General features: G+C 38.3%; 2 protein-coding genes across 4 annotated transcripts; one reads left to right on the forward strand and one right to left on the reverse strand.

Moving 5' to 3' along the window:
- Positions 1 to 99: 99 nt before the first annotated feature.
- On the reverse strand, positions 100 to 6,812 carry tafazzin (tafazzin, phospholipid-lysophospholipid transacylase). Of its 2 annotated transcripts, XM_014999028.2 has the most exons (11): positions 6,740 to 6,812; positions 5,445 to 5,592; positions 5,236 to 5,364; positions 5,112 to 5,157; positions 4,196 to 4,281; positions 4,043 to 4,123; positions 3,912 to 3,953; positions 3,655 to 3,717; positions 3,124 to 3,176; positions 2,972 to 3,049; positions 100 to 1,792 (listed from the first exon to the last, which is right to left on the reverse strand). In XM_014999028.2, the coding sequence occupies exons 2-11, from the start codon at positions 5,551 to 5,553 to the stop codon at positions 1,691 to 1,693; spliced, it is 789 nt and encodes a 262-aa protein (XP_014854514.1). In that variant the 5' UTR covers positions 5,554 to 5,592; positions 6,740 to 6,812; the 3' UTR covers positions 100 to 1,690. The 2 variants fall into 2 exon arrangements, with proteins under 2 accessions (XP_014854514.1, XP_014854513.1); XM_014999027.2 differs by having other exon boundaries at positions 4,043 to 4,281.
- Positions 6,813 to 7,250: 438 nt separating this feature from the next.
- Positions 7,251 to 15,275, forward strand: ndnl2 (necdin-like 2). Of its 2 annotated transcripts, none has more exons than XM_014999032.2 (11): positions 7,251 to 7,345; positions 7,560 to 7,623; positions 8,830 to 8,949; positions 9,158 to 9,221; positions 9,754 to 9,833; positions 9,908 to 10,005; positions 10,092 to 10,171; positions 10,953 to 10,995; positions 13,394 to 13,456; positions 14,270 to 14,384; positions 15,000 to 15,275. In XM_014999032.2, the coding sequence occupies exons 2-11, from the start codon at positions 7,573 to 7,575 to the stop codon at positions 15,093 to 15,095; spliced, it is 810 nt and encodes a 269-aa protein (XP_014854518.1). In that variant the 5' UTR covers positions 7,251 to 7,345; positions 7,560 to 7,572; the 3' UTR covers positions 15,096 to 15,275. The 2 variants fall into 2 exon arrangements, with proteins under 2 accessions (XP_014854518.1, XP_014854519.1); XM_014999033.2 differs by having other exon boundaries at positions 7,257 to 7,416.
- Positions 15,276 to 15,284: the final 9 nt, after the last annotated feature.

Raw genomic sequence — 15,284 nt, forward strand, 5'->3', positions numbered from 1 at the left:
TTAAGCTTAAGTTTTGTTTTCTAAAATACCATTTAGAAATATATGATTGTCCTGGGGCTAGAATAGAAACAAGGGTACAAAACAAAGACAAATCACAGCTTTAAAAGTCAGATGCTTTATTGAAAGCATACAGGAGGAAAGAGTAACAATGACAGAAAGGTGATTCACTTAAAATAATGGCAAATCAATGTTTTGTTTCCCTTAGAAAAGTCAGTAATCTGGGGATAAAATACTCTCTATTTATACAAAATATGCATCAAAGCTGGGGATAATTTCAAAAAGTTAGTAGATCTACAGAAAATACAGCATTTTTCAAACATACTTTCCCAAAATCTTCACATAATGGCCATAAAAACCCCATCAAGAATATCACAAATCAAGTGTTTGGTGTTGAATTGCCAGGGTATAAAAGCGATCCAGCCAGAACTGTGATAGTGATCGGTGCTGCAGCAAACAGATAAACAAAAAACTGAGCATGAATCAGAAACCAGAAGACAGAAAAGAGATTAAAGCACCTCTGACCTCAGACTGAGACCAGAAATCAAGCAGACGATTCCCCAATCGACATGTGGCACAACGTGGAGGTAAACGAGCGTGTAAAGTTACCTTATAAAAGATACAACAGGCTAAAGACGTCAGTTTTTAGCTTTGATGGAAAAATTAATGGCTGAACATATAAGAGGAGTAAAAGTAGGGTTATGGGTTTGCAGAGTGATGTATTATTTGGCATAAAACAGGATGAAAGAAATGAAAAATCTCAGTATTTTCATGTATAAATTGTGGATGTGAAGATTAAATCAACATCAAAGTAGTTGGAGGAAAAAACATTTAAATGGGGTCAAAATCTAAACGGAAGCTGCTGTGGTAAAATCTTAAAAAATGAAATTATCTAATGTGAGTCGAGATGTGTAAAAACTGTTAGCGTTAGATGCTAATAGAGTTAGAAAAAGTCCAACTTTTAGAGAAAACTTGATGGAAATGGGAAGATATAAACAGAACTGGGAGCTTAGCTGCTGGCGCTTTGGCACGCTAACGAATCAGGACTGACATCAGTTTATAGATGCTTGTCAGTCCACAGGTGCTTTAACTGGACAACACTTCCTGGTCACTTAAAGAGCAGCTTAACGTCGAATTCTCCAACCGCATCATCAGAACCAACATCGAAACACGAAGCAAACAGTGAAGAAAGATCGTAAATGTATTTTAAATTACCGCCTTCGTAAGCGTCTGACGCCGCTAAATCAAAGCAGAAATTATTTTAAATTAAATATGAGAATTAAAAATGAGGGATAACAGAAATGTAAAAACAAGTGAGGTGAACAGAGGCACAGGTTGGATTTGTTCTGAAAACTAGGAGCAGAAATGATTCAAAATCCACAGCAGAAACAATTTCTGGGTCAACATACATTCAAAACAATCAGTCATCAACCTGCGTCACAGCTGCTGTTCGCTAATTCAATTTAAAACATGCTTTTTATTTAACAGCTGGAGATTCTGTTTCTTCAAAAGTACAGAAAACAATCACTGATGATTGTCGTTTTCTTCATAATTAACTGAAAAATCCAGCATGTTGTCAGAGCAGAAGGTTAGTGACCCGAACCAGAGTCCAAACTGTGTTAGCATCTGACCAGGCTAACGCTACATCCGTCCGTCCGTCCGTCCTGCTCGCTGTTTGGAGGGAAATTGAGCCTCAGGATCTGGTTTCTATCTGTCTGTGGAGACCTTCAGCCTGAGCTTTCAGGTTCCTGAACTCCGTCTGGATGAAGTCGGTCAATGTCTTCCTCATTTCCATCTAAAACAAGAGTTTGGTTAAAACCAAGGGAGGAAATCCTAATAAACAGGGGGATTTCTTAAGCGTGTTGGCAAAGTTACAGTGAAATTTAACATAAAATATGTTTATGTTAAATTTAACTGATATTAATAACTGATATCAATGTCCTTTATTAGTTCCATATCTCTTATCTGAAAGGTTTTTAATGTGTTCAATCTGACTAAAAATTCATCCTTATTTTTTTTTTTTAGATGAATGGCGAGTCTATTTTATTCTTTGTTTCTTTTGCCTTTTCATTTTTGTATTGTTTAAATAAAAAAGTTCCTTTAGTGATTTAAGACTTGGGGGATCCGGGCCCCCCAAACCCCCCTGGGATTTACACCTGTGGTTATAAAGTTAAATTTACGTCACAGAAAACAGACGGTGTCTGCAGCTCAGTCAGGCTGCGAGAGAGTGAGAGAGAGCAAGACTTTAGCATACAAATCAATGTATAATTAAAATAAAAAGTAAAAGAAAAATATATTTTAAAAAAATATTATACAGCTAGAATATAAAAAATATATAAATAGTGAAATAAAAATGAAAACTAACAAAACAATAAGATTAATAATAATAATAATAATAATAATAATAATAATCCCAATAATAAATTGGGATTATGTTACATTACTACAATTAAAAATGACAAACAAATATTAATCTATGTTACTATGTATAATCAAATAAGTTGGGAAAGTTATTTTTGGAGCAATATTTGACCTAATTATTACTTCATCAAACTATTTATGTTTTTCTATGTTTTGACAACTTCTGTCCTCCATAATTCAACGTTTAATGAATTATAATATGTGTTAAATCTGCATATAAATTTATTCCTTAATGTTACTGGGCTTAAATAAAAAGCCTCTGATAGGTTCAACTAAACGGGAAGTAAATAAATAATTATTAAATTGGTATATAGTGACACATCAGGATTAAATAAATTAATGCCACCAGTTTGGTCATTTTTAGTGTTCAGTGTGTAAGGAAATATGTGTATAATAAGTGTTATATTGGTTATGAGATATAATTACATTAATGTTAATTTTGGATGTGAATATCAGGCCATATTTTCAGTGCATTCCTAGTTCAGACATTTTTCTTTAGCTAAATTTGCTGCTGGTTTATTTTTCCCCTTAAAAAGCAGTTTGTCGTTTTCACCTGGCTCTTCTTTTCAGCTCGGAGGGAATCAACCAGCTCTTTGACGCTGAAAGGTTTTCCCACCAGGACCGTGATCCTCTGGAAGAAAAAACAACATTTAATACCAACAGAAGCAGAACAAATCCAAAACACATCCAGGTCAAAGGTCTTACGTTCCCGGCCCGAGGAATGTAGGGCGACTCGTTTGGCAGGACGTCGGTCAGACCTGAGGAGACGAAACAGAAAACACTCACAGCTGGAAGCACAGAAACACACCCAGGAGAAAACAATTAACACCATCAACTCAAACAAACCAAAAAACTATTTTATAAAAAACAAAAAGTAGCGCTGTTGTCAGTTGCTATGGTAACGAGTCTGAGTGTGGACTCAGAGAGCAAGAAAAAGTGGTTTGAGTTGCTCTTTAACTGGTTTCCTGGGCTATTTTTCCCTTTGCTGTGGTTCTCTGAATTAATAACCCAGGAAACCTGTTAAAGAGCAACTCAAACCACTTTTTCTTGCTCTCTGAGTCCACACTCAGACTAGTTGCCATAGCAACTGACAACAGCGCTACTTTCCAGGTTTCATCCAGTTAGCGTCTCTACTGCAGCAGCGCGGCTACGGATGGCATTAAAAGAATCGTTGTGCATGAACCTTCCTGATGTAAACGAAAACATGCAGCGTGTTCGTACTGTGGGTTTACTCACCTACATGCCAAAGCGGCAGGATGATGGGATTCAGAGAGCACTCCGCTATCAGCCGACCTACACCTGAAACACACAACAGGACCAACGATTCACCAGATGTAGGAGATATTTTAGAGGTTCTCCACTTCCTGACTGGGGCAGAACCAGCAGAACCTGGTCCAATGCCTGGTTCTGAACCAGATAAAGGCCGAGACTCTGGGTCAGGCTGAAGAGTGCAAACAGTAGGAGACGGATAGGAAAGAGGCTGTTCCACTCACCCCATTTCAGGCGGATAAATTCCTCCGTCATGTTGATTTTCCCTGTTAAACCAGGAATAAAACAGAGGAAGTTTTATTTTGATCCCAAAGACTCAATGAAACAACATCTAAAACATGAACTACTGACGAACCTTCAGGGAAAATGTGGACCCATTCTCCCTTGTTGAGTTTCTCCAGGACAAAGTCCATGCCCTTCTGGTAAACACCGTCACCTGCAGGAGACAAACCGTTACTGCGTCTTTCATTTGTGCAGAAACCCGAACTGGGGCTTTGCTCGGACTCACCTCTGCAGACAGGAACACACTTTCCTCGGCTGAAGAAGCAGGAGTGCAGCTCTCTGGTGAAGCAGATGTCAGACGCTGTCGGCGTCCTGTCCGGTCCAAACAGAGGTTTCCATGGTTACTCACAGGGAAAATCTGGACTGGAGGAGCAACCAGGGATGCACCGATCCACTTTCTACACTTCAGATACCAATATCTGAGGTTTATCATCAACTGATACCGATTGATACAGAAAAACAGCCGAACCGACTGGAATGTTTGGATAACTCTGCACCAGTACAGCTCAGTGAAATACACCAGCAGCTTCACAAGCTGGTCAAGCAAGTTTGCTGGTCAACAAACTTTAATTTGTTCAATCGGCTCAATTAGAACAGCCAATGTAACATAAATAATAAAGAAACTGAAACTGACAGAAACAGCATGTTGACTATCTCAGTCAAACATGTACAGAATAAACTGCAGCAAACCTCAGATGGTTCAGAAAGAGCATTTAGAAATTCTAAAAACAAAGTAAAATAAAAAATAAAGCATAAAATTAGACTGAATGGATCTGCCCTTAAAACCCTAAGACTGGGCTTTTCAGTCTGAAGGTTGCTTAACTTTATTTTAATCTTTCTATTTTTTTTATTATTATTATTTAACTTTATTTTTTACATTTTTTGGCCTATTTATTTGTCAATTTTGGCCCATGTGGCCAAAAGTTTGGACACCCTACCTGATCTAATTTGTGAATAAGTTAAAAAAGAAAGTCTTGACTCTGCCTACATCTCCCAAAATGCAGTGCAGTCCTACACTGGAGCTCAGTGAATATTCTATCTATTGATATTGATCCCATGTCTATCCTGACATATATTGTTGTTGATTTATTGTCCAGATATTAACATCGGATCGGTGCATCGCCAGGAGAATAAAAACTCACCATCGCATCTTCTTGTAGCTCCACAGCTGCCGCAGCTTCAGCACACCTGCTCCAAACGAACAGCATTACTTTACTTCCTGGTTACAACCCTCAGGGCCGGACCGCCAACGTTCCCGGGTCTTACCCCAGATGTGGGGGTCGTCCATGCAGGACTGGTGATTGGACAAGGTGATGAGGGGCGTGTCCGACGGCCGGTGGTCAATCAGGTCCAGCAGAACCTCCTGGTTGTGGACGGTCAGGTAGTTCATGTACTCTGAATGGAGACCAGAAAGTGGCTGCTTGCTCCGCTAGCATGGCTGGATGTTTGTTTGCAGTCAGAGATTAAACACTTACTGGTCCAGATGAAGGAATACGTTCCCACCATGCCCATGATGAAGGAGCTGGAGACCCGCCACGCCAGCGCAGGGCATTGTGGGAACGGCCATCGGACCTCCAGGGGCATCCTGGCTCTCCAGAGGTTCTACATACAACCGCAGTCACCCTGACAACAAGAGATGAAATAATCATAAAAATAAAGTAGAATAAAACAAAGGTCAAACAGCTGCAGTGGATCCAGTCCAGAATGAACGACCTTCAGATTCTTCAACTTGAGGTTTGAAACATGAGCGTGATTGGACGTTCCAACAAAAAATGATGCTAAGCACATCAGAGCTGGTTTGGCAAAAGATTAGCCATTAAGCTAACATCAAACTAACGTTAACATTAAGCTAACAGTCAGCTAACAGTCAGCTATTAGTAAGCTACAGTTTGGAGTTCCCAAAAAAAAACAAGAAAATGAAAAGATGGAGAGAAAAAGAATACCAGAGAACTGCACTAAGATAAACAGATGGATGGATAAATGAATGACAGATGGATGGACAAGGGAATGAATAGAAGTATAGATGGATGGATGAATAAACCGATGGATTAATGTATGGACGGATTAATAGATGGATGAAACTATCACGATGGTGAATTAAAGATTAAAATCTGAACTCCTGCAGACCTGGAAAAGTCTTAACTTCCTGATTTTTCCAAACTGCATGAATCCTGGATTCAATCAGGAGACTAAAGTCTGAACTTTGTGACACAGAGAGGTCAAAAGGCGAGGAGCTGTGTGATCTAACAGTGACGTCACATCCAGCAAGATTTTTTTTTCTCCTCCAAATGTGAATGAAAATATTGATTGTCTCTTTTTAACCGGAATGCATAACCTAAAGGTTGTTCTACTTGACTGGTTAACCAGGTATATAATTCAAGTATAGCTGTGTTTATGTTGGGTTTTTTTTTTTTTCTCATATTGTCACTTGTTGTTATAAATGAAGACTATATAAAAGCATCCAGCAGCATGTCTCAGTCCGCTGTAACATCCTGTAGTTCCTGAACAAAGTCTCTCTCACCTGAACACGTTAATTAAGCTGACCAACACAAACTGGGACAGTCCAGCTAACACGTCAACTAGCATTCCGGTTAAAGTTTAATTATATTTAATCAAATATCAGGAAACTTTACAGCTCTAAATAACCACACATAACTATTTTTATTCAAATAAATGCACGTTACAGCCAATCAGACAGTAGACCCCTCATTTCTACACTTTTAAGTTGTTTATAGGAAAGCAAAAATCTCCTTTTTTATGTTATACTTACTTTATAACTGTCTCTAATGTTAACCTTTCTTCTTTCTTCTCCTTCCTCCTTTTTCTTCTTCTCTTTTAGTTTAACTGCAGTATCTGCATCTCTTGCGGCGATATCGCCTCCTGCTGGATAACTTGATCATTGCAGTTTTTATTATTCTAAAATCATTCGTCAGGTCGGATTGTTTAATATTTTTATGTTTTAGTTCATTCCCGCCATAATAAAATTGAGTAAAAAATAATTTTGTTAAGCTAAATGATAAAATATTTTCTAAGGACCTTCACACCCTCACATGTGTCTGATTGACAAACTGAAGATACTCCTTAGCAGCACTGTTCTGAGGAGAAATTATATTGGTAATTGCTTAAATTATGTAATTAGTTTAAAAATGTAAGAGCCAATCTTTTTAACTTAGCAAAAGTTGAAAATCATCAAGTCATTTGAACGTTATTGTTTTCTTTTCATGACCAGCGTCCCCCTTCCAATATGGCGATGATTTTGGCGTATTGCAATCCTTCAGGACGCAGGGATTTTACGTCATCAGCGGAAGCAATCGCGGGAATTCGACAGTTGGTTGAAACAACCGGTTGGTGTTCATAGAAACGGTTCATTTAGTGAGTGAGTGAAATATTTAAACCTGTTTTTATAAACTGCTATTACTCTACTGGGATTTAGACATTGTTCCGTCGGTAAGAACGTTACTTGTTTATTGTTTATACGTGGTTTAATAAGCTAACACTCTGTTCAGCTAACGTGCATCACTTCCTGATGTGTTGTTTATGTTTGTGTTTCAAGTCAAGCTCATTTTTATGACTTAAAATGACTCTTTCAGACGTTGTCCTGCCATGACGCAAAGAAAACGGCTATCTAACGTACAAAGCTCATCTCAGAGTAAAGTAAGTGTTAAAAACACGCAGGATTGTTTGAGCAGGCTGGTTCCGCCGCCATGTTTCCCAGGTCACGCTCCCGGCCATTTTTTGTGTTTCTCACAATAAACTAAATAGACACAGAGCCCAAGGATCCCAGAAAACATAAACATTCATCGGGTAAATTTTCAGCTCTTCATATTTTTAAAAAAGTTTGAGTTTCTAAAAATCATCTTTCAGATCACGGAATAAGAAATTAACAATTTATTTTCTGAATAATATCGTTTTCAGCACTTTAACGATGTAATTTATCATATCACATGTTGCCCATCAACCATTTTGGGTTGTAGATTACTGATAGAACCTCCAGGAAATGCATAAAAATTGCATGTCATCCAAAACTTTAAAAATGGACATGTCAATAGGCAAAAACAGACCACAAACCGTACTTAAATAATCCATATTTTATATAATCTAATCTGGATTTGTGTAGTAAGTATGTTGTGCATTACAATGGATTCCAATTGGATCAGATACACATTGAACATATGGATAAAAAAAATCTCAAATAAGTATATATATATATTTTTTTACAATTTCATTAACATAGTCATTTCATCAGACTAAAATTCTAAAATTTTGACACTAAAAACATCTGAATTATTGAAATGAACATGCATAGAAAGAATTAGGAGCATATTTAGTAGCTTTTTTATAATTTTAAAGTGTTTATTTAAAAAAAGCCATAAACCTTTTAGCTAACAAGAAATATAGAATGCATATGCTAACAATAACGCTATGAAAATAAAATATGTGATTTAAGATTGGTTTAAGACTTTTTTTATCAATCAATCAATTAATCAAATGTTATTTGTATAACACATTTCAACAGCAGGACATTTCAAGGTGCTTTACATAATTAAAGAAAAAAAAAAGAAAAGAAAAAATAAGAACAGCATGTGACATTGAATAAACAGTAAGAAAGAGAAAGAGATAAAAAGATAAAAAATGTTTTAAAAAAAGATAAAAAAAAAAAGATTTACCAGTTATTGATCTACTTTTTACTATGTAAGGACTGGAGTGTGCTGATAAAGCTCAACCTGAATAAAAAACCAATGCTAACACAACTCATATTCTCATGTAGACTGACGTTGAAGACTGTTCACGTTGGAATGAAACTGTAACAGTTTCTGTTCAGATTGGGATGTTTCTTAGTGCGTCTGTGTTTTTATTTAGCGGCAGTCCAACAGCTTCATGACACAGGAGGAGGATGAAGATGCAACGTTCACTCAGCCGAGCACATCACAGGTCCAGAGGGGGCTGGAGAAACTCACACCTGCACAGGTCGATCAGAAGGTAACACAGTGCCACCCAGACATGTTTGGTTTGCAAAAATAAATGGTTTAAAAATATTAAGATGTTTCTAAAAGTACACATGCAAATATCAGCTGATCACCAAGAATTATGGAAAGGAGAGCTGATTAGTTAGTGCACCTGTACACCTAAAGGAATGAATTGTTTAATTAAAGCAATGTTAATGTAATATATTTTACCTTTCATGCAGACTGCTGAGGTGGTGCAGTACATCCTGGTAAAGGACCAGAAGAAGATTCCTGTGCGCAGAGCAGGTAGAGTATCGTCATGGCAACAAGGGGATGGAACCGGCAACCTTGGTTGATTCACAGTTAGAGGGAGGGAAACTGAGGAACGAAGGAGCAGAGCAGGTTCCCGGATGTTGTGAAGGAGGTTATGAAGAATATTCAGCAGATTGTAAATATTTTCTGCATTTTGATGAAACGCCTCTTAATATCCTGACTGGAATATTTGCTTTGATGGTGTTTAATTTATCAGTAGAGATAATTTTTTTCATAAGGTAGCTTTCTCTGAAGAGAATCAGAGTCGGCCTTTATTTTCATCGAACAGAAGCTCAGCGAAATTCGTTTCAGTGCAGCCCAGCCAAAGAACAAAAAAAGGCAAAACAATCGGATCTCATGTTCTTCTCGAAGGTTTTTATTTTACTTTATTTCTTCTGTCTAAAGGCAGAAAAGGAAACAAATATTTATTACTGTAAAACAATCCCAAATTGAAAATAATTTCTGTGTATATTTTAGGGTTGGAGAAAGTGTCAGTGGTTAAATCGTGGCTCGTTTCTCTTCCCAGATCTCGTTAAACACGTCGTTAAGGATTACAGAACCGTCTACCCCGAGATCATAAAGAGGGCAATGCGGACATTTGAACAGGTTGGTTAGATATGCTCCCATACATTTATAAGATTAAATGTAAATCTGACATTAATATTTGATTTTTCTACCAGGTGTTTGGCTTAAAACTGGTTGAAATTGACTCCAAGAACCACATGTATGTTCTAGTGAATAACCTGGACGCCTCTACAGCCAGACCCTCGCCAGTGGAGTGAGTATCAGCACATATCTCCTGTAGTTTGTTAAGCACAACTTTCAATGTTTGGTTTAAAAAAATAAAGTTTTTTCTGTTTGTAGGCGTCCAAGCAACCCGAAAATGGGCCTGCTGTTTGTGATCCTGAGTGTTATTTTTATGAAAGGCGGCGTCGTCAGAGAGAGTGAGTCTCATGATGCAACGTTTCGCTATAAAGTTGGGTGGTAATTCTGTTTTTCTTCAATCCTGCTGCAAATCTAATGCTCAGTGTGTAACTCTCTTCTACACTGACCCCTAGTGTCCAGGAGGACAAACTGCAGCGGCTTTTGACCCCATAGCTCCAGCTTTACCACACAGATGCACTTAAACTGTTTTTTTAGTTGGATTAAATAATTTTGAAAACTGCATAAGTATCAATAATTGATTCCTTAATGGATTCTTGATTTTTTCAATCAAAATCACTTATTTTGTGGTGCTACTTTAGAAATATTTGCAAGGAATGTTGTGAAATTTTTTCTTTATTAAAGCGCTTTCTAAATAATAAGTCCAGATGCTCATCTCTTAAATTTACTCCGGAAATTTATGATGTCCAACTTTACACCGCAGGAGAATATCTCTGTTTCATTTAATGGAGAATTTCAGTTTCTTTTTTTTTGCAAATGAGAATGTTAAATTAAAATCTAAATTTCAGAGGCTTTTTGACTGAAGTTGACCTCCACAGCCACATATTTACATTTTTATCTACGACGTTTCTGTGATGGAGGCAAAGATGAGAAAGGGAAAAAAGAAAACAGGAAGTTAACTGATATAATCGCAGCATATTGTGAATGTTTGGCATGAACTTTACAGCAGTTTTTTGTTTTTTCATGATGGATTGCAGTGTCGGCACATTACCACCCAATCCTAATTCACCTTATTATTATTATTTGTTGACCAGAATGAGACTGAAATGTTTGTTTTTTCAGACCTGATATGGAACACTCTGAAGAAGCTGCGTGTTGATCCGGGGTAAGGAAGAGTTTTTACATTCAGCAGCTTCACTCGCTTGTTGCTAAGCTAGCTTGTTGGTTGAAAAATTCAGGGCTTTAGCTTTCTTCTTCTATGGTTTCTGATTATGATGGCCAATGGTGGACACACTTGTGCTAAAGCTCTTATAGCGGAGATAATTTTTTGGTTAGAATTTTGCTAACTTTGAAAACGTTTAGTGAACTTAGTTGGTTTTTCAGGGGAAATTATAAAATGCTAATTTAGTTAGCTGTTCTGTAAACTTTCTGCTGAATAAAGTTTGTAGTTTACAGGTGCTGGTCATAAAATTAGAATATTGTGATAAAGTTCATTATTTTCCATAATGTCATGATAAAAATTAAATTGTCATATATTTTAGATTCATTGCACACCAACTGAAATATTTCAGGTCTTTTATTGTTTTAATTTTGATGATTTTGGCAAACAGCTCATGAAAACCCAAAATCCCTGTCTCAAAAAATTAGAATATTATGAAAAGGTTCTCTGAACAAGCAATAAAAATAATCATCTGAATCAACAAAGTAACTCTAAACACCTGAAAAAGATTCCTGAGGCCTTTAAAAACTCCCAGCCTGGTTCGTTACTCAAAACCGCAATCATGGGTCAGACTGCTGACCTGACTGCTGTCCAGAAGGCCATCACTGACATCCTCAAGCAAGAGGGTGAGAAACGGAAAGAAATTTCTGAACTAATCGGCTGTTTGCAGAGTGTTATATCAAGGCACCTCAGTGGGAAGTCAGTAGGAAGGAAAAAGTGTGGCAGAAAACGCTGCACAACGAGAAGAGGTGACTGGACCCTGAGGAAGATTGTGGAGAAGGGCCGATTCCAGACCTTGGGGGAAGCAGTGGACTGAGTCTGGAGTAGAAACATCCAGAGCCACTGTGCACAGGCGTGTGCAGGAAATGGGCTACAGGTGCCGCATTCCCCAGGTCAAAGGTCAAGCCACTTTTGAACCAGAAACAGCGGCAGAAGCGCCTGACCTGGGCTACAGAGAAGCAGCACTTTGGACCACTGTTGTTCAGTGGTCCAAAGTACTTTTTTCGGATGAAAGCAAACTTTGCATGTCATTCGGAAATCAAAGTGCCAGACTCTGGAGGAAGACTGGGGAGAAGGAAATGCCAAAATGCCAGAAGTCCAGAGTCCAGTACCCACAGTCAGTGATGGTCTGTGTGCCATGTCAGCTGCTGGTGTTGGTCCACTGGGTTTTATCAAGGGCAGGATCAATGCAGCAGCTATCAGAAGATTTTGGAGCACTTCATGCTTCCATCTGCTGAAAAGTTTTATGGAGATGAAAATTTAATTTGGTCTGGAATCGGCCCTTCTCCACAATCTTCCTCAGGGTCCGGTCACCTCTTCTCGTTGTGTAGCGTTTTCTGCCACACTTTTTCCTTCCTACTGACTTCCCACTGAGGTGCCTTGATATAACACTCTGCAAACAGCCGATTCGTTCAGAAATTTCTTTCTGTTTCTCACCCTCTTGCTTGAGGATGTCAGTGATGGCCTTCTGGACAGCAGTCAGGTCAGCAGTCTGACCCATGATTGCAGTTTTGAGTAATGAACCAGGCTGGGAGTTTTTAAAGGCCTCAGGAATCTTTTTCAGGTGTTTGGAGTTACTTTGTTGATTCAGATGATTATTTTTATTGCTCGTTCAGAGAACCTTTTCATAATATTCTAATTTTTTGAGACAGGGATTTTGGGTTTTCATGAGCTGTTTGCCAAAATCATCAAAATTAAAACAATAAAAGACCTGAAATATTTCAGTTGGTGTGCAATGAATCTAAAATATATGACAATTTAATTTTTATCATGACATTATGGAAAATAATGAACTTTATCACAATATTCTAATTTTATGACCAGCACCTGTATATTCATGCTCTTATTTTGAAGTGGGTGAGTTCTGTTTCCTCTCTCTTTTTACCTACAACTTTATCTAAAACAAGAAACAGACGATATCGAGATAACCACAAGTACATAGCTTGGGTTGCTAGGCAACAGCACATTGCTCATCTATTGTGTCTTAACAATCAGAGGTTTTTGAAACGGCTTGTTTTCCAAACACCAGAAAATATAAACTTATTGCTAAAAACTGCTGGGTGGTTTTATTTTAAATTTTTTTAAAGTCTGTTTTTAGGAGTGGTAGAAACCCAAGTTAAGGTACAAAAACAAGCAAAATGTGAAATTTGGATAATAAATCCCCTTTAATGCTTGTTATACTGCTTTAGCGTTGGCAGAGATAATTTCATGATTAGCGCCTGACAGTTAGCGCAGCTAGCTGATTAGTTAGCAGTGTCTGCCGCTGGTGAAAAACATATGAAGTTAAGTTTTTTCCAACATGTTTACTGTTGTTTTGATTTTTTTCTGACATAAATCCCTCCAGGCAGAGACACGAGGAGTTTGGTGACGTGAGGAAAGTCATCACCGATGAATTTGTGCGTCAGAGGTAAGAAAGAAGCTGCAGCTTTCGGATTAGCAAAAGGCAGCCGCTTGGCCTGCGTATCGTAACCCAAACAGACCCACCTGTTGGCTCAGCCTCAGTCTCTGGAGCCTCCAACCGAGAGGTCGCCGGTTCGAGTCCAGCTCGGGTCACAGCTTGGTGTGTTCAGAGCCAGTTTCTGTCAGACCATAGACTCTGGTTTATACCACACCACAGATTAACAGCGGCGTGAGAGCAGGCGGCTCCTGCAGCCCAGGGGCCGGCCAGCATTCCCACTGCAGACATCATGATGCAGCCTGGACCAAAGTTTCCACAGTTCACTAAAACTAACAAAATGACTGAGGAAACATTTTTGTTAACTGAGCTGTCTGTAAATTACTCGACTTATTCTGGCAACGGAAAAGTTTGAAGGGAACATCAGTCGGTTGATTGTTCAACAATATTTTAATAAATGTTTTGAAAATGATTTCTCCTGTTGAGGATCCATTACCCAGTCAATGCAAACATGATAACAATACTTGAGCTTTTTGAATTCTGGTGTGTTCAGAGCCAGTTTCTGAACTAAACTACTAAAAACTAAACAATATTGACTACTAGTAACTAGCAAATACACGCCACACACTAATTAAAACTAACAAAATAAAACTAAATTATAATGAAAAACTCAAAGCTGCTATAACCCTGAGCCAGACTTCCTGTCGCTGCAGCCCAGAACAGATAGGTGGCGCTGCAGATCGGCTGGTTTCTGACTAGTTGTTACGTTTTTCTGTATTTATGATGTAATACATCCGTCATGAACGCATGGTTTCCTGTTTGCAGGTACTTGGAGTACGTTCGGATCCCGCACACAGAACCGGTGGAGTACGAGTTTCGCTGGGGGCAGCGGTCCGACATGGAGGTGTCCAGAGCCCAGATCCTGGAGTTCATGGGGCAGGTGAGGGTTCTGCTCCAACGATTCATTACTGATCAATTAATCTGACCATTTATCGGATGAAAAACTGGAAAATTTAGCTTTTATACAATATTATAAAAACACAAAACAAATAATTCAGTTCCTTTTTAATAAGAAAATAAACGTTTTGTTGTCTAAAAACCAATAACGGTAATCCAGGAGAGAAGAAATCATCTTTAACCCCTGCTGCTCATTGACCTGGAGAAAAAGCCTGAACTCCGTATGTGGGTTGAAGCAAAACCACGTTGGCAGAGAAAAAGTATCAAATAAAACCAAATCGTCGCGCTGGACTCCGGTTATGTCGACTTTACTTGGGCCAGCGCTGGAGGGTTCCTCTGCATTTTAGACACTTTTTATTTTCACCCAATTTAACATAAAAACAATCCCAAAATTCTGCTAATCCTTGGGATTAACTGATTAGAAATCGGAAAGCAGAATGTACATGAAACAGTTTTATACTCTTAGCGTTGCTCTTTCTGTAAATGGCCTTTTTCTTTTAGTCTGTAAATTAGTTGACGATTATGAGATTAATTCTGTTTTACTCTGATAGGATTTAATCCAGAATGTTCCCTAACTGGTTATTCTGGTTTGTCTCAGCTTCATGAGCAGGATCCACGGAGCTGGACTCAGCAGTACCGAGAAGCTCACTCCGCCGCCAGCTCCAGCCAGGCCAGCAGCAGCAACCACAGATAACCTGCTTACTTTGACTAGGCCTCTTCTACAGTTTAAAACTGAACTCTCGGTTCCAGATTTGCTTTTTCCTGGTTTTTAATAAGGTCAACATCCAATGTTTCATTTAGTCAGTACTTTAACTGTTTGTTTTTATTGTACAGAGTAATGGGTTAAATGTGTCATTAAAAAGTTGTTAAAGAATCCGGCGTG

This window comes from Poecilia mexicana, unplaced genomic scaffold (assembly GCF_051168715.1).
Source record: "Poecilia mexicana isolate PSO_F unplaced genomic scaffold, ASM5116871v1 scaffold_7, whole genome shotgun sequence".
In the NCBI taxonomy this organism is placed as follows: Eukaryota; Metazoa; Chordata; class Actinopteri; order Cyprinodontiformes; family Poeciliidae; genus Poecilia; species Poecilia mexicana.